Below are 25,043 nucleotides of genomic sequence, written 5' to 3'. Positions count from 1 at the left end.
TGCCTGCTTTGTTCTCGCCTTTCCTTGGCTTGCGCGTAAAGAAGAAAATCTCCATTTCAGCGCTATCAATGAACGCCAAGCAGCCTGTGTTTGTAAAGGATTTAGCGGAACAACACAATGGAAAAGGGGAGTCTGTGAAAAAAGACGACATAACGATAGACAGAAAAACTATCCAGGACGGCATCGATGCTTGGTGTAAATACGCACAGGGTTAAAACTACACGTGTAATACAGGCTGATGTTTAAGAAAGGTTTTCCTGAAAGCTGTTGCTGCTGAGATTTTTACACTTTGATGTCACAAAACAGTCTAAAGATCACTTAAAATGACCTTCATTTCACAGACCAGTCTGCTCACCCAGCTCTGAGTCAAATGTGACCGAGATGAACAGCATAAACATAATTTCATGAAATAACTATTGTTACTAGAAAAAAAATCAACGCATTGATTGTGAAAGACAGCGGTGTGAAGTTGTAAATAACTAACCACGATTTTTTAACTGAATGAAAGGTAAAAAAAGTTACATGGAGGTTACATCATATAAGATTTAATAATCTGCTCTCTAGAAGGTTTTCAGAAAGTCACAGGTCCATCCAGCACACCCATCCCCACCCACAGATAGTCCAGAAACCACACAAACATTTTGCTTAAATTACTGAGATTTTTTCAGATTTTTTTCCAACTCGGTCAGCTATTGCATTATTTTGCACCATTTTTATAACACAGAGGTCTCAGTGTTGCACAACTCTTCCATAATGCTCACAAGAATAAACATTGTGGCAGTAAATCCCAAAATTTTTGATTATTTTTGAAAACCACAAAAATAGCTACCATGTAGATAACACAGCCTATTCCATGCAGTGGGATGGGCTGCAGCAGCCCCCTCGTGAAGCCGAATAGGATAAGTGGGAGAAAATGGACAGATCAACTGTGTACATTTTAATTTTGGAATGTAAACTATCCACAGGTTGACAAAGAATTAAAAAATTAATGATTAGAGTAAGAAAACTGCATACTGAAGTTCTTAAAGGATTTTCGCACATCATACAAGACGGCCAATCAGTAAAATATCTGGAACAACAGTCTTAGTGATCATATGATTGCAGGTTGAGCGCTGTGAGATTGTTTCTTCAGCTGAATTCTTGGCATTTTCTGCAGGAATTAAGCACTCGTGAGGTTTGCAACAATTCATAAAGAATGCGCTTCGGATCCAAGCAGCCTCTCAGGATGAGAAGCAGGTCAGTGAGGAGTCGTCTAAGTCAAGCCCGCTTGTACTTGTCTGCAACTCAAAGTTTTAGAAAAGAGACTAAAGTGAGAAAATGTAACAATTAAGCGCCAGCCTTTGCTGGGACATGCCCTGACATGTCTACATGTGTGATTGATGATGTGAACAATTTATTCTGTTAAGGTGTGGCAGTTTCAAGGCTCTGACGTTGTTCCAGTGGGTGAATTTAAATGGATTTGAATTTCTGCTAATGTTATTAGTGATTGTCGTGCTTTGACAGGTCATAGTGTCTGCTGTGGAAAAGCGTAATAGAAGTCAGCAGAGAAAACCTCATGGATTTAAACAACACTGGTTTGTTTGTGCACCGAGAAGACTGAAGTCCACCAGAGTGGGTGCCACACATCTCGGGTTTCCTCTGCCTCTCTTCCTGTTTTGAACTCCTTCTTAGTGTCGCTCAGCAGCTGCTTTTGAAGATTACAAACTGCTGCTGCTGCTTAGCTTTCAGAGTTTGTGTGGATGAGAGAAGCAGTGTTTTAAGCCGTCTTCCCTTTTATCCACTATTTCCTCTCCTATTATTTGCTTGACAGGGGATTTACATTTGAGTGCATCTCATTTATCAAGTAAGCAAACGTCTCATACAGCGAAACGTCCTGGAGTAACCTCACATCCTGGTGCAATACCTCAAAGTCTGACAGTCATAAACTGGCTGGTAATTCACAATTTTATAACAATTGTAGCCGCTACTCATTACTGCTGGAAGAGCCAAATGCTTTTATGCACACAAGTGCCTGAAGGAAATCTCCTTCAGGCACTTGTGTTTTTAATTTAAGCAGATTAGATTAATGAACTCATGATTGTAATCTAGGGTTAATTCATTTTGCTTTAACCCACTCCTCCCCGCCCCCGGCCCTTTTGACCCCCAGGGCTTGAAGCCTAACTGGTCTGTGGAGTGTGTGTGTGTGTGTGTTGTTCCAAGCTTTGTATGACTGGTCATTAATTACTGTTGGGCAGGCGCAACACTAATCAGACCCCCTACGATTGTTCATCAACACCCCCGACAGTGCAATAAACCACTCAGTGAGCGTCTGTTTAGATGACAGTAACCGCCACTCCATTGTTGCCTACACTGTACCACTTATTTGTTCGCTCAAGGCAGGTGGTCTTCTTAGTGAGGTCATCGAGTCTGAAACATAAAGCTGGGGGTCCTTGGAGAGGCCATCCTTAACCCTGGGCCCCAACGCAAACAGCACAGAGCTTCTTCTGACTTTCTATTCCTGTAGGCGACTCTGGCTTTTCATTTATTTTAGCCTGCAGTAAATGTTTTGGCTCATGACCCGCTTATCAAGGACAGCTGACATGTTTAGTCCTAACATTTATTGAAAATGATGTTATCTTTAAACAAGTAGATTTGACAGAATTGTCCCTCCTTTTAGAGTGACAGCCCATCCATAGATGGAAGAGAAATGCAGTTTAGTCTTTAGAAGGATAAAGTGTATCCTGATCAAAGTAGCACACAGAGGATCAGGAAAACTTGTGCTCAGACTACAATTTAAAGAGTGACTGCTCCTTTCAAAGGATGTCCGTGTGTAACTATTTTAAATAAATCTCACAATCTAAATTTAAGGGCTGCATTAAATATTTTAGATTATTATTTTTAGTTAATAATAAAATAAATAAAAATTATGACTTATGGGTGGAAAATAAATGAATACAAAATTAATTTCAGTAGAGGAAAATCAGCCTCGTTACAGATTAAAGTCTTATTATGTGCAGTGACAGGAAAGTTGACCTCACATGGTGTTGATCTGCACAAAGAGCATCTGCTTCATGAACAGTCACAAACATGTGTCGACACATGTAACTGTTTACAGCACACTGTGAAAGAGCCTAACTGAACTTAGTCAAACTCGAGGGAGTATTTAGCGGAGAACAGCTCCACCGTGTGGCAAACAAAAGCACTTTTGTTAAGGTGGATCACGTGCTAATAGGGGTGACCAGATGCCCTTCTTCATGTTGGACTGCACCGCATTTTTTACCCCTTGCGCTCCTGTCACGCATATTGAGACAATGTGCCGCACTTTGACCGGCTCTGCGGGATGCGTTCAAGTCTGGATTTTTATGCCCAACACTCTAATGCGCTAACTCTGAAACCAATAGGGGGGGGAAAGCCACCTAAACGTTACACGCTTTGCAGATTTTGAATCAAATTATCCAACAGAAAATTTAGCCGCAGTTTATATCGTTTTTTTCCTCTGGATAATTTCATTAGTTTCACACAAGGAAAAATGTGGCGTAAAGTGACACTACACGTGTCTCTTAATTGGCTAGAAAAATGCTAACGTTGGCTCAGTAAACATTGCATAGATGATGAAATCTAATGATGATTAACAGACAGGAGAAATAACAGGACATAAAGTTCAGATCCGCGTCATCCTTATTTTATTTACTTAGCAAGACAGTTGCTTTTAAATGCCATTTATTTGGCCTTTACATGCAAACCCGCACAGTACCTCCCTGTATTGCCAACATGTCCCACACGGTCCCACAAAAACACCGTTTTTAAATGTTCAAATGTAAATATACATAGTAGTACTGATCTGTAGGAGAAATGCTACTCGTAGCAGTACAGCTTATGTTGGGGGGAAAAAACTACATTTCCCATGAAACCGAGTGGCTTATACGGAAATGACGCAACAGGCACAGCTTCTGTCAAGGGCATCGGAAACTAACGCCGGCTAAGGCTAGCAGCGGCTGTTTGCACGTGTATTGGCAGAAGCTCCGCAAAGGTGAGTTTGAAGAACACGACTGAGGCGGAAATGGACGGCTTTGGTTCAGACTTCTCAGCAGGAGGGTCCGGCGGGAAAATGGACACCGGTACCATCATGGAGCAGGTCAAGGTCCAGATCGCGGTGGCTAACGCTCAGGAGCTGCTGCAGGTAGATCAATGAACACGGCTGCTAAGCTAGCAAGCGCACATTGAGGCTCAAAGAAGTGCTGAGTGCTTTTATCCTCACGGGTCAGAGCTACACAGCTTTACAGTAGCTTCGTTTTTCGTTCTGTGTGTAAGACTGTTTTATTTTTTAGCCCGCAATAACTTCCATAAGGTTGATGGATCCTGCCAGCATGTAAATACATGGCTCATATAAACACACGAGCCAGCACTGAAATGCTGCCGACACAAAAAGATCCTTTTGAGCCACAACGTTGGAGGGTCTTTTAATACATATGTTTTTTTTTTAAAAGTCATGCAAATATTCTGCGCTGCTGCTGTCAGAGTAGTAAATGCTAATAAAACACTGTTTCTATTTCAGAGAATGACCGATAAATGCTTCAAGAAGTGCATAGGCAAGCCTGGAAGCACACTGGACAACTCTGAGCAGGTATGCACTGGCTGAGTCGCTTCAGTGATGCCCTGCTGCCCAGAGCAAAGAAGTGATCACGTTTTAAGAAAGCAGGAGGGCATAACAAAAGTGCTGCAGGGCTCTAAGGCTTACCTGACAGGTGCTTTTGAGTGGGGCAAGCGCAAAAACATAAGGTGCTGCTGAGGTACTGCATCATCTTGTAGAATAATATATCAGGTTTATCGTAGGATAAGGTGGACCAACATGTATCCACTCCTGAGTCTTCATCAGTGTTATATATATAACATTTTTTGGTATTAATCACAGTTTCAAATCGGTTAAACTCTTTGTAGACCACGAGTGGTTTATTTCTCTGGACTCTTTTTGCTTTGTCCCTAACAGAAGTGTATCGCCATGTGTATGGACCGCTATATGGACGCCTGGAACACCGTGTCCCGAACATACAACTCCAGACTGCAGCGAGAAAGAGCTCGCATGTGAACTCTCTTCATCTTTCCCTTCTTCAGGCTGCTGCACACAGCGAGGGCCGATGCAGTGCTCTGCAGGAGGGCCTGCGCCGTGCACGACTTTGCCACGCAGCGGCGCAACATCTGTCACAGTACCTCTGACAGGCAGAGCACAGCCTGTGGACTGCAGCCATAACGGTGTCTCTGTGGACAGTTTTATTTTGCTCTGAGGAACAGTTCACTACCAATGTTAAATCGATTGTGTGTTTTACGTTAGAAATATAATCAGTCATCTTCTGCGGGTTCTTGCCATGCTGATTGGAAACACTAAATTACCTGCTTAGGTGTGAATGTGTTTTAAAGTGTTTGCTGATGCTGTGGCAGGAGGCGGAGCCTGCTGTGCTGCTATAAGGACTCCAGGTGCAGTTTGGCTCAATAGGCCCAGCTTACTTACTGTGACTCATCTCCCTGCCCATCGAATGCTTCTGCCTGTAATACCAATAACAGTAAACGTCTCCCAGTCACTGCAGACTCTCCTTTAAACACTGCTTCACATTCTTTGCCGGGTGATTGTGCTTAGAGATTAAATATTTCCTGGAGCCTTAAAGGAAAAAAGTGCTTAAAAATCATCAGGAAGAATCGAAGCGTTTTGGTGTTTTCACCAGCATGAATTTGACATTTCCAAGCCACCAAACAGACCTATATCAAAGTACGCCTGGAGAACAACACTGTTTTGTCTGACATGTTTTCTGGTTGTCACTCTATCTGCTGCCCTCCACAGTAGTGGGTTTGTTCCAGCGGGGTCTCCCTCGCCCTGACGGGGTACTGCACCTTTCTCAGCTTCGTGTGTGTGCGGTTTGTTAGATGTCTGGGAACCTCCTGAGTTTGTGTGAGGAGCCAGAAAAGCTGTGAACATCATTTGCAATCAGTGATTTTTTTTTTCCCCCCAAGAAAAAATAATAAATTAATCAATCGGGTGTTCTCTCGTTTCTGATCAAAAATATCCACCAACAGAACGACACCGAGTCCCACGTCACTGACTTTGTACAGAGTAGACTTTCCCCACAAATCCACGTTGCAGTAAAAGATCACAATACCATTACATTTACCCATAAATGAATCCCATATTGTCCACACAAAATACACAAAGCCACGTGCAGTGTGTTTACCATCCATGACAATAAATAACTAATAAATACTCCAAATGATCCGTGAATGAATGTTTAAGGCACAGATCAGGATTGTTTCCTCAGTTCAGGTAAAGCACAGCACTACCGCCAGCACCCGTGACCGGAGGGTCACAAAGGTCAGGGCTGTGCACACTGAGTGTTTGTGTGTGGCTGTTTAGCATGACCTCAGTTCTCTGCAGACACAGTTCTTCCTTCATCAGAAGGGTAGGTATGTGGATATCCAGCTCCTGATAGACGTCACACGAGTGTAAACTCCCGGGAAACCGACTCGGCCGCATCCGTGTCCCCAGCTGGTTACTCCAGCGATAAACCACTGACCGGAGGGCTGACGACACGTCAGCGGCCCTCCAGAGTCTCCCTGCAATATCAAAACACATCAACAGTTTCATTTGGAATTTAAATAACTTTAAATTCTATATAAATGTGCTCTATAAATACAGTGATGATTGATTAACTCATTTATAAGAGCAGACTGAAGATGAGTATGGCAGCAGGGGAGTAAATGTCAGTCAGTCTGCAGCTGAGCCCGGTGCTCTGACCGAAACAGGAATGCGTGAGGGTTTCGTTACATAAGACGATTATGGAGAGGGTGCAGCGGGGTGGCCTGCCTTCGCTGAGGAAGACAGCGTACATTTTCTATCAGGTCAGCGTTTGTGAGGCGGTCACATTTTCTAGATTTATTCTTTTTGGAGTTTTTTCTCTTACATCTGATTCTTGTTTTTAAACCTTAATTTATTCATCAGCCTTTTTCCAAAGGTGAACCAGAGAAGCCTGTAAGGGGGGAGATCAAGGTTGACTTTGCTCCGGCCTGGTTAACCATTCACTGGTAAGACACCACAGTCATGGTAAATGGCCTGCATTTGTATAGCGCTTTTCTAGTCCATAGGACCCCAAAGCGCTTTACACTACATTCAGTCACACACACATTCACACACTGGTGATGGCAGCTACATTGTAGCCACAGCTGCCCTGGGGCGCACTGACAGAGGCGAGGCTGCCGGACACTGGCGCCACCGGGCCCTCTGACCACCACCAGTAGGCAAACATGGGGTTAGTATCTTGCCCAAGGATATTTGGCATGCAGTCAGGAGGCAGCCTGGGATCGAACCACCGACCTTCTGATTAGTGGCTGACCTGCTCTGCCACCTGAGCTACAGCCACCCCATACTTCATACTTCCTCCAGCCTCCGAGCACTACATGCAGTGCACCAGCCTGATGTTAAAAGTCTCCAGGTTAGGAACATTTTAACAATTGTGAAACAGGAAGTGCAGAAGTCTGTGTGAACATCTTACCAAGCAGGTGTCCCGACCTCCCGCCATGAATCCCGCACACATCATGTTTGAAGTCAGAACGCTACCGTATGATTGCTGACAGTCCGCCTGGTCAATGATGTTCACAGCAGCTTTCTGTAGCAGGTTGGTCAATGAACCTGAGGAAAGAGCATTGCACACAGAACAGGTGTGATCGCAACACCTGAGCACCAGTTTTTTTGTTGCTGTGGAAACAAAATTCCATTCAGAGGCAGATAAGGCAGAAGCTAAGCTGATAAAGGCTGCAGTCATATCACATTCACTCGTGAAAGGCCGAACAGGCCACGGAGCTATTCCTGCTTTTCTACCTCTGAAGGCTGAGTCACGTCAATAACGTGAAAATGATCTCACCTCTCGGGCTCCCCTGCCTTTATTTCTTAGTGAAGACATTTCATTTTTTTCCTGTGTGACCTCTAAATGCAGGACGTTTAGTTTCGTGGGTTCATCTCTCACCTCCCTCTCTCATGGATCCCCACCCTGTGATGTAGCACTCTGCGTTCTTTAAGAAGCGGTGTACTGGTGATGGAAGACAGACAGACTGGATGGTGTAAGACATCGGGGCTGGGACGGCCAGCTCCAGCAAAGCCACATCGTGGTCCATGTTGGTGCCATTAAAGGCCGGGTGGATGATTACCCTCTGGATGGGAACGACCAGGGCTCCTACCCCCGATCGCAGCACAGATCCCAGGCTCACGGCCCAGTTATTGGGAGTAGAGTCACTTTAGATGTAAGTTATTAAAATTAGAATCACTCCTGAGCTTTCAGTGAAACGAGTTTTGATATAAATGTATGAAATACCTTTTGAAGCAGTGCGCTGCAGTCAGTAACCACCTATTGTGAATGAGCGTGGCACCGCATCTGTGAAGCCTCTGGTACTGAAGACTCCCGATCCAAGGCCACTCTCCCCTCCGAGCTGTGACTCCACCCACGATCCTATGGGAGCCCAGTGCAGGGCGCACGCCGCAGTCTTAAAAACCAAAAAACCAAAACGCAGTTAAGAAGATAAGAAGAATGACCCTTAAATCCCTCATGCTCCGTCCTTCGTGCATTTTAAGTTTACCACAGTTTCTTTCATCAGCCCCATTGGGACAGTCTGCGGCTCTGTCACACTCCGGGTTGACCTTGCTGATGCAGGAAGTGGAGCTACACTCAAAGTTTCCACTGCAATTCAAGGCTGGAAAAAACACATTCATTAAATAAATGAATCTCAGTAACTGATAAAGCTCTTAAGATTAAGGAGCTTTCAGGCTGACATTACCAGACAGTGGTAGCACTGCTGCAGACGACACATTATCAGCTGAGGTCCCGAGTGCTGGTGGGGTATTAAACTCTGTCACTGTGGGAACATGCTGGCCATAATCATGAACCGAGGTGGGATCAGTCTGGCTTAGAATCCAGTTACGGAGCCTGGTAACACGGGAATAAACCCCAGGTCTGTTGACCTGAGCGCAGCCCACACCCCAGCTCACTATCCCGGCCAGGAAGAATCTTCCCGGGGCCCCCTCGCACACCAGAGGTCCTCCGGAGTCCCCCTGCACATGACACACATGAGCTGACAGATACTCTGAAAAGTGTCATTTTTGGTAACTTTCAACTATTCAGCATCAGGTAATCCGTCCTGGTTGGTCAGGATTAGCATCATTAGGCTAATCACCACGATTTTAAGCATCAGCTCTGAACCTTGAAAGTCACGGAGCTACTGGGAGATATGTCTCAGAGCATGTTGTCTTTATCAGGGAGACGACACGACAGAAGGGGCACGACATGTACAACTGTCAAATATCAGCTGCTGTAATTCACAGCTATTGCTTTAAATGTTGAAACAATTATGTAATAAGTGCATTTTACACATTCTTAAAGTTCATATTTTTGTCTAAAGAAATAACATTTTACGTACAGAGAGATAAAATTTCCAAAACGTGTTCAATAATTTATGCAACATCAGATATTTTGAAGTGGATTTCTATCAGACTGAGCCTCTCGCGGTATAATCAACAGCACACGGTTATGCTGAGATGAACAGATGGCTCAGAGTCTCAGTTTTTAAGGTGAGAACGGTGTGAATATTTTTAGCGATCCTCAGACCTTCATAGGTCATAGGTCATAGGTATAGACATGCCCCACTGCATGTGAACCGTTTTCACCACTGACCTGACACGAGTCCACCTTGCCCTGCAGGAATCCAGCACACATCATGTTTGGAGTGATCGCTCCTCTGTACACAGATGACTTATTGCACACCTTGGAGTCAATGACTTTGACCACAGCTTTCTGCAGCGTGGAGGGCAGCGTGACTGCAGAAGAACACACACTGATTACTCCCACTTGTCATATTTCACCTTAAAGGACAAGACGACAGCTTTCAAGAACAAGTTTTTAGGATTTTCTTTTCTAAATGACTCGTCTGTTGCATTTTGTGTGCATTCCTGCGGACTCACAGCTAAACTGGTGTACGGCACCCCAACCGGACACAATGCAGCTCTGACCAGGTGCAAAAACATGAGATGGGGAGGGTATGCAGACAGGCTGCACGTAAGAGCTGAACGCGAGAGGCGTCTCCAGCTCCAGCACAGTTACATCATTGTCCGTGGTCATGGGGTTGTAGTCTAGAGACACAGTTATGGACTTGATGTTAATCGTTCTGGACTCTGGCTCCTCACCGCTCACCAGCGTCGCCCCAACCAGGGCTGTCCATTCTTTGGGGTTATTGACCCTAAAACCAGAAGAGGCAATCATAAATGATGGTGTATATTCATGAAATGGGATTGTTGTTTCTTAAGGACTTTTCTAGCATTTTTTCAAAAGCCAGAACAGAATACTTGATCAAAAACAGAAAAAAACTGAAAATCATTTCCAGGCTCGTGTGCAGATGTGTCCTAATACTGATTTATTGCACGACAGCACATGAGGAAATGTGTTTTATGTAACTGTTTGCAAAGTGGTGAAAGAAGCATCATAGTCCTGTTTAAGTAATAGTGGGAAAACCTAAGGATCGAAACATTGCTAAAGTAAAAGTACCCAGAAACATATACATCACAGTTAATATGCAAATTAATTTAATGGTGCACTGGTAGATAACTTTATTACTTGTGTACTGCTGGGTATCTTTATCAGTCTTGCCCCGCCTTACCTCTCTGAGCCTCACCCCCACGCACCAGCTGCTCCAGGGGGCGGGGCCTTTTCTACATTATGAAATAACCTGACCTTGCAGTTAGAGAGGCCGCTTCACTGTCCACTTTCAAAACATGTCTTAAAACCCATTTTTATTCTTTGGCTTTTGACCTCAGTGAGACTTAATTTCTCTTGTAATTAAATTAGTTATTTATTTAATTATTTTATTTTTGCTTTTATTTATATATCTTATGTAATTTTATTATTTAGTTCAAATGTACAGCACTTTGTGTCAGCTGTGGTTGTTTTAAAGTGTTTTATAAATAAAGGTGATGATGATGATGTACCAACGAGGCAAAGAATACTAGTAGACGTGTGTTTGAAAAACAATTTATAATTAAAGCTTTAAAATGAATAGCATGAACAACCAAGGACAGTATTTACCTCCAAAACAGCGCGGAAGGAGCAAAGCATACAAATACTACAGTGCTGTATACAGTAAGTCCGTGCTGTGCTTCTGTAAAGCACCTGTAAACTGTAAGCTACATTTCACCTCTCCATACTCTCAAACGATGGCATTGAGCATGTGAAGGTCGAAAGCTTAATGATTGTATTGATTAGCATCCAAAATTTTCAAACGACTGTTTTTAAACGGGTTTAAATCAGAACTACCTCTCAAAGCAGTGAGCTGCGCTGACGAGCCAGCGTTCATTGACGATGGTGGCTCCGCAGATGTGCCGCCCATGGAACCTCAGGCTGACCTGCCACGGCAGCTCCCCTCGCCGTGCGTCCTCACCGCCCACCACCCGACTCCCCGTGGCAGGACGCGTACCGCAGGCTGTGGGTTGGGTGAAGAAAAACTAGTGTAAGTGATTAAAAGCAGATATGTCCCAGTATATTCTGCTCAGGTCTGTGGTAACGATGCACACTCGTTAATAACATAAGGAATAACGGAGCTACTGTGTATGTCTGCTGTAGTTTGAGGAGTCATTCACCACAGCGAGCTTCATCAGATCCATCTGCGCAGTCTGGGACGAAGTCGCACTCTGGGTTTACTTTAGTGACACATTCTCCGCTGTCACAGGTGAAAGTGTTGTCAGGACAGCTGGCTGCAGAGCCAAAAACACTTTCAATACGCATGAAATAAATGAATAAATAACAACAACAATACATAGTAGAGTTTTTGCAAAACTGGTGACTTATTAAAGTTACAATTCTTACTTCTAAAGATAAATTTGCACATTGAAAACCTGCTGGATGAGCTGAAAAATGGACTGTTTCAGAACACAAAGGCCGATTTTTGGCTCGTGAAAAGCTGAGACTTTGTTGAACACGATTTAACAGGATAATGAATGGATGGATGTTTGGGAGGAGGTCGGATGTCTGTGCGGCAAAGCCATTCATTCCAGATGGAAGTGACATCATTAGGTGAACATTTGAGTTTAGCTTGGCTAATAATAAAAGAAATGAAAATACTTTTTTGAGGTTATGGAAGTCAGATAAAGAGTTTGATGTATCCATTTCTTATACAAATAAAGATGTAAATGATAAACTACATTTCCACTGCTATAAATGTATAAAGTGTTCAAAAACATTTTTACAGTAAATTTCATTTACAGTAACTTTACTTTCCTGTAAGTACTTTTACAGTCATTTTCTGGCATCCAGCTGGCGGCGCATTACTGTTAAATTTGCAGCACAAATGTGTGTTTGGTTTTGTGCGTGCGAGTGTGTAACTTACCTATCATACTGTCTCCAATAACATAAAATGACTTTCCACTGGCTCCTACAAAGAAGGAGGAGTGATAGTTACGATCTTCGTCACTCCTAGTAAACATAAAGACTCTGGTGAAACACACAGACTGGTGACAGCTTTACTACCCAGCAGGATGACGGCGTCGATCTGTCCAAACTCAGGCACCTCCAGCGGTTTCCCGTGCATCGATGAGCTGAGTCCTGCACTCAGCAAGTCCTGAACAAAGTTTTCTGAATACTGCTGGATCTTGGACACCCTGAAGACGAGTCGGAGCGTCGCCATCACTTCTCCGTTAATGTTACTAGGAAGGCGAGAAGAAAACTGGCAATGTTCCATCTTACATCCTGTTTGTGTCTTGAATAAATGACCCAGTGCTTACCCATAGGCAACAATGCTGCAATCAACAAAGTGACGTGTTATGGATGAGGCGGTGAAGACGTTTTTAATCTGAAAGGTGAGAATCAGTAACAGTTGAACACCTTTAAAATTAAGACCTGCGCTCCCGTTGTGTTGTGAATCAGCACTAACCCTGGACTTTAAAACTGAGGACAGTACTATGGAGAAACCAGAGCTTTTATCCTGCAGTGCAGCGTCGTACTTCAGACCTCTGAGCTCCACTGTCTCCATGAAATGATGCTGCTCCTGCACAAGGTACGCTGCGGGTAAAGCAGGAGGAAGTTATCAGTAAGTGATGCATCTGCAGTGAAATCTTTAAACGGTTCGTGCTGGTTTAAAAACGTCTGATGAATGAGTCACAAAACATTACACCCAACATTCGTGTGCAGGCTCACCTATAACCAGGCCGACAAAGATGCCAATAATAAGGAAGAAGAGGAGGAAGAGTATGAGACCGCTCCTGTAGCAGACAGAGCTGGAGGGAGCGGGAGGCGAAGATGACCACGGCCCTCGGCCTTCATCCTTCTGCGCTTCCATGTTGGATTCACAGCCGTCACAACCCACCGTCGACTGTCTCCAGCAGCATAATGCCTCACAGGCAAAACGATTCAAGCCTGCGTGAAATAAACGTGCTGCGTGTCACTGGAGTTAGTGTGACATGAGACTGGGAACATGATTTTAAACAGACACTTTTACACACGCGCGCGCACACAGAGTTACATTTAAAGATACTTTTAGTTCTCACAAACTGTTTGTCAGTAAAGAAATAATGATCATAAATACTCAAACTATTCAAAAGTACAAAAAAAGTTACCGCCCGGCGGCGCAGCCTGAGGAGCGCGTAAAATAAACCACGGAGGCCATGTCGCTTAATCACAAATCAGATGTGGGGAAAGGTCACAGTAAAGACAAGAAAACGTCCGTAAATCTTTGCAGATAAACTCCACACAGCGTCTCAGGTACGTCTCACACAGCGGAGCTTTAAACAATGCAGGCTTTATGTTCTGAGGTAGACTCACTCACCTCTTCATCTGTTGCTCTCAGCACTGACATTTACAACATCCCGAAGTTCCAGCAAGAACAGACACGGAGACTGAAGACCGGGCGAGGACACCAAGAGGTCCGCTATTTGTTCCTTTGGCCAGGAGGCGTGCCTTTCCCCCGTCCCGCAGGTAACCCACCTTTTTCTGTTTGCCTTTGAAAGTCGGTAAGTCTTCACAAATCTCTGGCAGACCCTCCTTCCATGCTTGTTGATCCCTTTGGTTACACCCCGGTGTGCACAGGTGTTTCTGCTGTTACCTCATAGCTGACCTGCAGCTGACCTGCTGTCCACAGTCTCCGGGTAAATATCAAACACGCATCCTTCAGTACAGCAAATTGGAACAAAGCAGAGATGAAAATGGCTCGAAACGCTCCAGAGCGGCTCCGGTGCTGCTCGTCAGTGCTCCACTGACACAGTGACTGAGCAACAGGAGGAGGAGGGGCCGAGCCTCCTTTAACTCGGCCTTTTTGTTCCTGCCTGCAAGTTCTGCACTTACAACAAGCTGGCAAACCATTAAGACCCACAGCGCCTCCAGTCTGACACTTTACTGACCTCTTGCATCGAGGTTAATGGTGCACAAGGGTTAAAGTGTATTTAAGGCTTTATTCATAGTTTCCATAACTGAAAACACAGTTTAACTACTCTGTAATTATTTGAACAGGAACAGTTGTCCCTCATTTCAAAGCACATGGGTCAACTTTTAACAAACAATGGACACGTTCTGCTGTAAAGCTCGAGGTGCAAACTGGGATTATTCCCCCGCCCTGCTAAAGCACAAAGGTGCAACAGCCTCTTTGTTGGTGTGTTTACAGGCTTGAAGTTGATCTTCTCACACTCAACACACACTCCCAGTATTCCTTTCAAAACTTTAAGTTCATGACCAACATCATCACACTGTTAACTGGCCGCTCACACGGATCACTGAACATAACCAGGTGGTGTTTAAGTACAACGACCACTCGCTGTGAAGTCAGGGGGCTGAAACAGAAATCAGCTCTGGCCTTGTTGTATTTTTGTGATTTCATGGTGCTCCAGATGTTTGCAGCTGGTGAAACTGGACTGCACATCGATCAGCACACTGTGTACTATGGTGCCATGCTGCTGTAACAGATTCATGTGTTTCAGCATCGTATTGCTGAAATATGCAAAGCCTTGCCTGAAAAAAGACACCACTGGGTGGGAGCATGCGTTGGTCTAAAACCTGTAAATACCTTTCAGCATATAGTCCACGTCCACAGACACTGACACCCCCCCGTGACAGCAGGGATGGAGGCTTTTGAGCTTGGTGCCGACAACAAGCCTGATGGACCCTCTCGTCTTTAGGCCAAGTTTTCAAATAAGAATTTAAATTCCATCACAGTTTTCCGCCAGAGAAGGCCGGGACGTTTCTGGATCACGTGGCTTCTCTTCAGATTTCTTCTTGTCTTTAATGTGCATTTGTGGATGACACAGTGAACTCTGTTCAGTGATTTCTGGAGGTGTTTTTGAGCCCGTGCAGTGATTTCCACAACAGGCACATGTCTGTTTTTATTAAAGTTTTTGATTTCTGGCCTCTTTTGACGTCTTGCACTGTAGACATATTGAGTCTTTAAGTTCTAAAACTTTCATCACAATTTGCATATTTCACAATTTCTGCGAAACTGTCTCTAAGATGCTTCTTCCACAGCCGATCACGTTGGGCCTCAACTGGCAACAGCTGCTTCATACAACTACACACAAACATAACTTCACCTCTTTCGTAGCCTCCATATCAACTTTTCTGCAACATGTTGCTGCCATCACATCTTAAAATGGCACATTTACTTAAATTATTATGAATAAAATGCAGATTTATGAAATTTGCAAATCATTGCATTGTTTTTGTGCACATTTTGAAGAACGTGCCAACTCTTTTGGAATTGGCGTTGCATTGTTAAGCATTTGACGTATTTTTTTGCTGGCTAAGCTGGACAGCGAGCAGTGGGTCCAAAAGTATGGAGCGAGCCACAGAAGTTGGAATCTGGATGAAAGGAGAAAAATAAAGCTTGAACTCATTTCAATAAAGGAGTTTTTAGGAAGGATAAACACGAGACTGCTGATGCAGTCATGCCCGTGTCTCTGAGTCTTTGCTTGGTTTTACCAAGTGGTTAAAAACTGAAAGTGCGAGGTGTGAAATGGCAGAGAACCCGTGACACTCAGTGTACGAGATAAAAATGGAACCACATCTAACTCGAGTCATGCTGCTGTTAAACTACAGCGACTTTCAGGAATCTCTAACTCACATTCAAAGTGGTCGTTTTCACAACCTTCATGTAATTCTGAAGGCAAAGATGTGCAGCCAGCAGAGTAGAGCAAAACTTCCAAAAGTCGGCATAATTACATTTTCACTTTATTTTCTTATCAAAACAACAAAGAATAGTAAAAAGTTCACTTATTCTGGATAAAAAGAAAATGGTACTGTTTACACATCCCACATTTATGGGCTCTTTACAACACAAATCTTTACAAATTTGCACATCAGACTGAAATAAAAGTGAAGTGCATTCAAACGTCTTTTTGCTGCTTAACTAAATCGACTTGGCTCCATTAATGATCACCGTTATTGTTAAAACGAAATAAAAACTAAGGAAAAGAAACAACGAAATATTCAAGTGTGTACAAGTACGTGTAAGTTAGCAGGGGAGAGCTTGTGCGTTAGCCGTCCTGCTGCTGTATGAATGGGTTTGGTATGGCTTCCATGCCATCCTGAGGACAGATCAGCACTACGGAGGTTCCTCTGCAGACCACCAGCCCCAGCTGCCGGGTGTCTTCTGTCAGCTTCAGCTGGTCATCTGGATCTAAACACAGGAGTTGCAGGAGCACACAAGTAAGCGTCATATTATCTACGACAGCAGTCGATGCTGCACGATCAGTTTAAATACAGACACGGCTTTAACAGTAAGCCCCACCAGTGTTCAAGTAACTCCTATGAGCTACTCAGTTTCAGTTTTTTCAACCCTAACTTCACTGTGGTGTCGCTGAGAAGGTTTAGCCTTAATATCTCAGGTGCAGGAGCTCCACCCACCTGCTGGAGAGGAGCTGAGTAGCTATTTCAAACAGTCAATAACATGAGGCTCAGTTTAAGTTAAAAAAGCAAAAACAAAACTTTAATTTAACTCAGCTGGGCTCACACTTACACCCACACGCTGACGTGACTTTAGCATGAAAACTCCTCAGTGTGAGTGAAAGCTACAGCTGTCATAGCTCACACTGAGGCTGGTGGTCGGCCCTGAGATAAGGATCAACGCTTGGTGAAACACACAGCTCGACTCAGTATACTAAATAACATTTCCCAGTTGTGGGACCATCGGAATACTTTCACCATCACCAGTAGCGTTATTTTATTTTATTGGGTCCTCCTTCAGTAGATGTGATCACAGAAACACTCAGGTTAGTCTGGGCACTGCCTCAGTGTTGCAAATGACTCATTTGGGTTCAGGTTAAAGGAAACGCAAAACACTTTTCAGTGCTGGCGCAGTCTTGTGTCATTCTTTGTTCCTGTAAATCATTTTTCCCTCGCATGGTCTTGACTTTAAAGCGCACACTTACCGCGCATATACTCAATAGTGCCGTCCAGCACCAGGTTCAGCAGAGGGTCAAATCCTTTAAGGACACCGCTGGCTGAGGAGGAAACAAATACACGGTGTAAAGTCTCCATTAGCTGGACATAAGGACAGCAAATCCCGCAGCCCTGCTTAACTGTTAGCTTGTTATCATAACTGATCCACCTACCTTCTCGTCCTCCTTGAAACTTTACACGAATCGGCTTATCGATGTATTTGGACAAGTCGAAGATGCTCTCCTTTTTCTTTTTGTCTTTATCCTGCGCAGAGAAAACAAAACACGCCGTTTGTGAGTCGCATGTGTGCTAGCCGCGCACACAAACACCAGCTGAGCATGAGCCCAGCTAGCTAGGCTAGCCGTGTTAGCTAACGTGATACAACAAAAACACCTTATATTACTTTGAACGTGCTGATTTAAACCCGGGTTACGGCTGAAACACACACTCACGGGCTAACAGCATATCCGACAACGTTAAAGGTGCAAAGGCAGAAAAGTATTTGAATGTACGAACTCACCGCCATGTTAGCTGCGTGACACGGAAGTGAAATTTCGACCTCAAGAATGTTCCACCAATCAAAACACCGAGCGCCTTTACATGACGTCACTGCTTTTTAAAATGGTTTTATTGACTCTTCATGATTTAATTTAATGGGGCTGGTATGATAGGGTGAGTTAGTTTTTATATTATAATATTTTATATTATAACTCACAGTTTTATCATCAGCATCTGCTTTTGGAACTGACCCCCTTTTCCTTTGCTGTCAGTCGAGGGGGGGAAGTCTATTAATAGCACCAGCTGGTGTGTTGGAAAGCAGAGGACGAGGATCCGAGCAGAACACAGGAGGAGGGGTGGCTGTTTGTTGTGACATGGCTGACAGAGGTGACCATGAGCTGAAACTGCAGAGCTTTGAATTGACGCTTGTATCAGAAGAAGAGGATGAGTCTGCTTCACAGGTGAAGGACTCTGAGGCTGATATAACACCTGATGCTAGCCTACAAGTAGAAGGAGAGATTTTTTATGTCAACCGTCAACATCTGGCCCTGCAGAGCCCTTACTTCAGGGCTCTGTTCTTTGGCCGTGGGTTGGAGAGCAGCAAAAGGCAGGTAGAGATTAAAGGTGTGAGTCTGCAGCATTTCAGGACCTTGATGGAATATACCACAACATGCAGCCTGTCTTTGGACAGAGAAAATGTTACGGGCATCCTCGAGACGTCCGACTTTTTGCAGCTGGAGCGAGCCAGGCTGCTGTGCTGTAAGTTCCTGGAGCGTGAGCTGCACCTCAGCAACTGTTTGGGGATGATGGCCTACGCCTGGCAGCTGGGTTGCACTCAGCTTTATGCCGCAGCACGACAGGTGGTGCTCACTCACTTCTCCGCTATTTCAGCTGAAGAGGATTTTCTGTCACTCTCAAAAGAGTCAGTAGCAGATCTACTTGCCAGCGATGACCTAACCATCCATAAAGACGATCTGGCTCTGGAGGCAATACTGCGCTGGGTGTCATTTGACCCTAAACGAGAAGAATATTTCCTGGAGCTCATTGAGCTGGTGAGGCCCGAGTCTCTGTCCTTGCCTTTCATCACTGAACTCTTGACCAGAATGAAAAGCTCTGACCCCAGAGCCAGGCTCATCATAAAGCTCAATGAACATTTCCCAGCATCTTGGTCAGTGGGCAGGTCAATGATGAGGACCAGGGCCAGAGAGACCCTGTTCGTGCTGGGCGGGCCTCATGATCAGGAAGAACAGGCGCTGTTCCAGTATCACCCGATGAGTGGTAGATGGCAGAGCTGCGCGCCCCTGCAGAGGAAGAACCTCACACAGTACTCCGTGGCTGCAGTGGGTAATGGATGCATAATGAAACTGGCAAAAGTTAGATGTGTGCTTATTTTTCATGTGCTCGTTTTTATGATCTTACATGAATATTGAACATTAAATTTTCACTGATTTTTTAAAATTTCCTTTTTATTTAGGAGACAGTGTGGTCGTGACAGGTGGCTACTTCCGGGATGTTCTGTGGTTCAGTGTGGATTGGGTCCGGCTCTACGAATGTGGGAACCAGCGCTGGGTGGACGGGCCAGCCCTGCAGAAGTCCAGACACAGCCACTGCTCCATAGGGCTCGAGTCAGTACTGTATGTCCTGGGGGGAAGTATGGACGAAGGTCTTGTGGATGATGTAGAAAGGCTGGTCCTTGGGTCAGAGGAGGGTTGGGAGGCAGTGAGTCCCATGGTCAGGGCCGTAGAGAGGGCAGCCACTGCTGCTCTGGGGTCGTGTATCTACGTGGCGTGTGGGCTGGATGAAAATGGCGAGGTTTATGGTGGAATTCAGAGGTATGTGGCGAAGGAGGATCAGTGGGATGTGGTCTCCTATTCTCCATTTCCACGGTGAGTATCTTTCTGACACTGCCAGATTTACATTCTTATGAAGTTTGAGCTTTCAAATTAAATGATACAGGATGATCAGCTGACAATTAAACAGAAAGATGAATATGTTTTTCTTTAGATACGACCTGGTTGCCACGGAGCTCAACAGTGCCCTCTACCTGTTCGGAGGCCAAGCCCTTCGTTTTGACATGGAGACAGATGAGTGGACGGAGCTGGAGGAGGAATGTCTGAACAAAAAGTTCTTCTGTGGCTGCTCCTCAGTCACTGGGCAGATATACCTGCTCAGCGAGAGAAAGAGTAACAAAGCATTCCCGAACATGGTGCTGCTGGACCCTTACATAGACACCTGCATTGAGGTAGATGATGCTATACCCTGTCCCGTGCCCCTCAGAGGGTGTGTCACCGTAAGAATGATCCCATGATGCTCTATGATGGTTGAATGAATGTGGAATTGTGCAAATCTCTCGAGCCATCCCTCTTTCTTTATATTTGGTCTGACCACCTTTAATTTTTCAGCACAGGCTGAACTCTCAGGCAAGCTTTAAGTAGTCTTCAGGAGTAGTTCTCCAGGCTTCTTGGAGGACATGCAAAGCTCTTCTTTTATTCTATTCTCTGTTAAGATGATCCCAGAGATCAATAACGATGAGTTCCAGGCTCTGTGAAGAGCAGGAAGCAGGCGGAGGTTTGAAAGTCAGAAGAAGCAGAATACATATGTGTGAACAAGAGGGAGACATGCAAAGAGCAGTGATGGTGAAGGTAGATCCGTTTAAATATCAACCATCCAAGAAAAAGGAGAGTCCAGAAGAGAGTGCAGTCAGGGTGGAGTGGGTGGAGACGAGTGTCAGGAGTGATTTTAGACAGAAGGATAAAAGCAAGAAGCTACAAGATGCTGGAGAGCTGCTGTGATGTTTGGAGATGCTAGAAGCACGCCTGGAGGTGGAGTGACGAGGACTGATGGAGCTAGAAACGAGTACAGTTAGAGAGGCAAGGCAGGAATGATTTGGACATGTGCACAGAAGGGATGGTAGATATATTGGACAAGGATGTTGAATATGGAGCTGCCAAGCAGGAGGCAGAGAGGAAGACCTCAGAAAAGATTCATGCATGTAGTGAGGTAGGACATGCAGGCGCTCGGTGTGACAGAGGATGCTGTCTGTCACACGGTGGAGTTCCTGCAGAGCCCAACTGCACTGGCTGAGACTCAAACCATGACAGAGCCTCCACTGTGTTTCACAGATGGACACACTGCTGTACCTCTCTCCTGACCTCTCCTGTACACACTGGCCACGATTTGAACCAAAAATTTCAAATGTAGATTCACTCCACAAGACTCGTTGCCACTGATTTTAAGTCCAATTTGGCAAACCTCTCCCTGTTTCCTTTCATTAAGAATGGCTTGTGGACAGCCACTGAGAACATTTCTGAGGAGGCTTCAGCGAACAGCAGATGGATCAGCTGAAGGGCCAGATGCATCTCTCAGGTCCTGTGTCACGGCTTTGCTTGTGTGGTTTTTTTCATGTAACTCTTTAGGACAGGACGTTCAGAGACTGTTCATCTGCTGTAGACAGGCCTGCCACCTCTTTAATCCTCCACAGATGTTTAAGGACTCGCTGCACAACATAAAAATGAATGAAAAAGCAGCCAACCTCCAACCTTCATGAAGCCTGGAGCAATACTGCTCAAGAGCACTTTACAAACATACCAAGAGGGTGTCAGTCACCTCGATAGCAAAACAAAGTTTGTACAGTACTGTGTATGGTCATCTGTGTGTGTGTGTGTGTGTGTGTGTGGGGGGGGGTCTTCATTAGTATGAACAAAATGTAAAAGTGTTTAGTAAAAGCTTGACTGAATTTGTACAGGTTTTATTCAGAAGTAGTTTATTTAAACTGTTCGAGTTGTCACAAATCAACACTCATAATAAAAGTCAAATGCAGGTTTCATGAGGACATGAAGTGTCTCCTGCTTTTATATCTTCTTAAAAACAACATCCAGGTGAGTCTCATTCACTGCGTCGGCCGTTTACTGCGCCAGCATTTCACTTTAAACCCCCTGCTGTGCGGTGGGCGTCAGTGACATCACACCCCTGCACAGACACGCCCTGTTTCTAGCCCTATCACAGCCATCGTTACATAAATGATGACTGGATTAGCATGTTCACCTGCAGCAGCACGGCGGGAAGACACATGTAAAAGCATCAGAACACAATTTGGTAAATATTAAAATATACAGCTCCTAATATCTCTACATTCATTTTTAACCAGGAGCATTGCATCAATGCATTTAACGCCACTGTCTAAAATAGCTCAATAATGCCCATCTGTGTGAATCAGGTAGAAATGACAACACAAAAACACGTAACACACGTTACAATAAGGTCTTTCCTGTGTGTAGTTCCAAAAAGGGGAACCCTAGTAGCACATAGACTTCATATCTTAGTGTTCAAAACACCGCAGCCAAGGCACAAAACAAAAGACCCGAGTAGGAAATCATGCTGCCCGTGAGAAAAAGACACGATGCACAGACACGCACACGGTTCACGTCCGTGTTTGTAGAAGAAATACTTTTTGTAAAGGCATCAGAAAGGGCAGCGTCTTCTTTGTGCACCAGGGGGCGCCATAGTTCTCCTAAAAAGTCTAAATCTGTCGCAGAAAAATACAACTTCTTCAATCATTAGAGGGATTCAAATACAGATTACAGTGAATAATGAATAACAGACTATAAAGTGATTTATCAACAGATTTACTACAATCAGAACTGTGTGCATGAGCAGCCATGTGGACATAAATCAGAGTAGTTTGTTCCATTTAAAATAGACCATATTATACACAAGAATTAATGTTTTAATACAAACAATATTTTTTTAAGCTCTCACTCAAAAAAAAGCAAAGATGAACTAAAACGCTGTCCTGAATATTTTCAAGTTCTTATAATACAGGGACCAGAAACGGCATCGCAGTGATCACGCGCTCTCATCATACGTGTTTTTATTGTTTTGATATTAGTGTTATGAGTGGTGTCACATTCGGTGGATCAACAATCATCTGTGCTTCTTTGCTCAGAGGCAAACCTACCCTGACCTGAAATCATCAACGGACCATGTTGGAGACATGGAAGTGGAAGCGAAGCCGTGGACTCGATGTGAAGCCACTATCTGGTTTTGGGTAGTCTGCTGTTTCTATTTGTCTGGTTGGTCAGGTTGTTCAGGACGCAGTTGTTAGCCAGCGATGCCAGTCTGGAGTTAATCGCATCCTTCCTCTGCTCCCAGCTGCACTCACCCCCGTCTTCCTCTTCTTCTTCATTGTCATCTACCGGACTTTCCTCGTCGCTGCGCACATCACCCTCGATCTGTGGAGAAGAATAAAAGTTAACCATCCGATTCCTCGTTTCCTGCTATCACTGCTGCTTAAACAGCCCCTCGTCTCACCTTGCCCACAAAGGCAAACCTGTAGACCATGCGCAGGATGAGATAGGCCCAGTAGATGTGCAGCAATTGTAGCACGAACAGAAGAGCGTTGAAGAAATAATAACCAAAGAAAGGCTCGTAGAACTGCATTGAAACGATCAGGGTGGTGTGGATGATCCTGGAGGGCAAACACAGAAACAGTGAGATCAGCTGTTCCTACAAACTCTCGAGCTTCAGAGCATCGTGTGTCGTACCGATAACGGGAAACTTTATCTGTGCTCTAAGACAAACTGTCTCGGTACAAACTGTACATCAAACCTAGTTGGACATTTGCACACCAACACATGAAACTACGTCTGATTTAACAGTTTCTTACCTGCTTGGAAAGACATACAGCCTCGTGACGAGGAACACCAGAGCAAAGAGGACAAACAGGACGTCGCATGTCTTCGCCCACAAGGCGTAGTGCAGCATCTTACCCACCTGTCAGAAAAAGGAAGGTAAAAGTTCCTGTGACTTAGAAAAGACAGTGAAGACGTTTAGGTTAAGTGCTGTGGGTGTGAGCCCACCTCCCCACAGCTTCCTGTTCATCGCCCCCTGACAGTAACGACCTGCTCAGGTGTTTTCAGGTTATGTCATCAGGTTTGATTTGTGGTCACACAATTACTGATGTTCTAATCTCGGACGTACGCCAGGGTCAGCTCCACCCCCATTTTCACTTTTAAATATAAAAAGTCATTTTTAAACATCGAGCACTTCAGTGTGTTTGTCCTGCAGGGGTCTCAAATCTGAACAGGTTAAAGTGTAAAGACGTCACCTGAGTTTACTGACTCGAACGTTATCTCTTTGTTCCAGGTGGTTTTAGCGCAGCGAGAGAGAAAACAAGTGGGTGTGGCTGGCTCGAAATCAAACCTCAGACTCACTGATGAACTCACCTGCACTCAGTAACTAATCATCTATTGGATATGAAGCCAGCATCGTTTTCCCTTTATGATTTTTATCAGCGTCCAGGCGACACCCTGTCACGCCCGAGTTGACACGACTGCATATTTCCTCATCTCATGTAACGCGGAAACAATCATCATCGTCACTCTTATCATTGAAACAGCCTCACAACACCCACGGACAAAGGAACAACTGTCACCGAGGTGGTCAAACCTTTACAGCCAGGACAAGCAACAACAGAACGAAACCTCTCGCTGTGCACGGCTCACAGGACGTGTGTGCTGGTATGAAAGAAGAAGGAAATTCACAAAAATACACAAGTTCCTCGTTTGTGCAATAATCTGCCATTTTAAACGTTTGTGTGCGAGCATAACGATGCAGTCTCCTCCACACTGCGCCGTGCAAAAGTCTCGAACCACCACTCAGTGTTTTATATTTTGCTTCCGAGGTGCCAGGCGCTCCTGGAATTTTTAAAAGTAGCCTTGAGCAGCGGTTTTAAACTTTCTCACCCATTTTCAGTCCAGTCCTTGGACCTGAGTCACTTAACACTAGGGCTGCCACAAACGATTATTCTGATAGTCGACTATTCAGATCATGCATCCATTGGACATACAGCGTACAGCTTATTGCACCAGCAGCATCTGCTCTTATATAACTATCATTAGCTTACAGCTTTAAGCTTTTAAGGTGCTAACTAAAAATAAAGACAAGATGATAGTTTATTAAATTTTAATGAAATTTGCAGATTGTTTCAGTGGAGTTTAATAAACTCCTTGCTATCTAAAATATAACAGGACACCGGAGTAAATTCTCCAGCATCTCACACTTCTGATGATCAGCTGTCTGCTTGACGTTTATTCAGCTGTGTAAAAACTATAACTTTAATCTCAGCCAAAC

General features: G+C 44.5%; 5 protein-coding genes across 8 annotated transcripts in view; 2 read left to right on the top strand and 3 right to left on the bottom strand.

The window, feature by feature from the left end:
• The first annotated feature begins 3,910 nt into the window (after positions 1–3,910).
• On the top strand, positions 3,911–5,555 carry timm13 (translocase of inner mitochondrial membrane 13 homolog (yeast)). The gene is made up of 3 exons (XM_005930947.3): positions 3,911–4,159; positions 4,535–4,603; positions 4,967–5,555. Exons 1-3 carry the CDS (start codon positions 4,040–4,042, stop codon positions 5,063–5,065), a joined length of 288 nt encoding a protein of 95 aa, XP_005931009.1. The 5' UTR covers positions 3,911–4,039; the 3' UTR covers positions 5,066–5,555.
• A 599-nt stretch (positions 5,556–6,154) lies between these two features.
• Positions 6,155–16,063, bottom strand: tmprss9 (transmembrane serine protease 9). The gene is made up of 16 exons (XM_005930948.3): positions 13,819–16,063; positions 13,191–13,409; positions 12,928–13,055; positions 12,779–12,846; positions 12,525–12,700; positions 12,385–12,429; positions 11,639–11,752; positions 11,316–11,481; positions 9,971–10,245; positions 9,684–9,826; positions 8,791–9,064; positions 8,593–8,706; positions 8,331–8,499; positions 7,986–8,251; positions 7,515–7,651; positions 6,155–6,579 (listed from the first exon to the last, which is right to left on the bottom strand). The coding sequence occupies exons 2-16, from the start codon at positions 13,330–13,332 to the stop codon at positions 6,418–6,420; spliced, it is 2,379 nt and encodes a 792-aa protein (XP_005931010.1). The 5' UTR covers positions 13,333–13,409; positions 13,819–16,063; the 3' UTR covers positions 6,155–6,417.
• A 126-nt stretch (positions 16,064–16,189) lies between these two features.
• lsm7 (LSM7 homolog, U6 small nuclear RNA and mRNA degradation associated) lies at positions 16,190–18,014 on the bottom strand. The gene is made up of 4 exons (XM_005930949.2): positions 17,935–18,014; positions 17,588–17,678; positions 17,405–17,476; positions 16,190–16,653 (listed from the first exon to the last, which is right to left on the bottom strand). The coding sequence occupies exons 1-4, from the start codon at positions 17,938–17,940 to the stop codon at positions 16,511–16,513; spliced, it is 312 nt and encodes a 103-aa protein (XP_005931011.1). The 5' UTR covers positions 17,941–18,014; the 3' UTR covers positions 16,190–16,510.
• A 117-nt stretch (positions 18,015–18,131) lies between these two features.
• On the top strand, positions 18,132–21,582 carry LOC102310048 (kelch-like protein 23). The gene is made up of 3 exons (XM_005930950.3): positions 18,132–19,256; positions 19,387–19,798; positions 19,917–21,582. The coding sequence occupies exons 1-3, from the start codon at positions 18,287–18,289 to the stop codon at positions 20,218–20,220; spliced, it is 1,686 nt and encodes a 561-aa protein (XP_005931012.1). The 5' UTR covers positions 18,132–18,286; the 3' UTR covers positions 20,221–21,582.
• A 72-nt stretch (positions 21,583–21,654) lies between these two features.
• Positions 21,655–25,043, bottom strand: part of LOC102310362 (ceramide synthase 2) — a 13,714-nt gene continuing 10,325 nt past the window's right edge. For all 4 annotated transcript variants that reach the window (XM_042224255.1, XM_005930951.3, XM_005930952.3 and 1 more), the window contains exons 9-11: positions 23,578–23,684; positions 23,223–23,379; positions 21,655–23,143 (exon numbers count right to left, since the gene is read on the bottom strand). In XM_042224255.1, coding sequence (XP_042080189.1) covers positions 22,946–23,143; positions 23,223–23,379; positions 23,578–23,684 — 462 coding nt within the window. In that variant the 3' untranslated portion in view covers positions 21,655–22,945. The remainder of the gene's footprint in view (positions 23,144–23,222; positions 23,380–23,577; positions 23,685–25,043) is intronic.

This window comes from Haplochromis burtoni, unplaced genomic scaffold, assembly GCF_018398535.1.
Source record: "Haplochromis burtoni strain Fernald_Lab_line unplaced genomic scaffold, NCSU_Asbu1 Contig_133, whole genome shotgun sequence".
NCBI classification, from domain to species: Eukaryota; Metazoa; Chordata; class Actinopteri; order Cichliformes; family Cichlidae; genus Haplochromis; species Haplochromis burtoni.
Note: the sequence above shows the minus strand (reverse complement) of the source record. Positions and strands in the feature narration are given on the sequence as shown.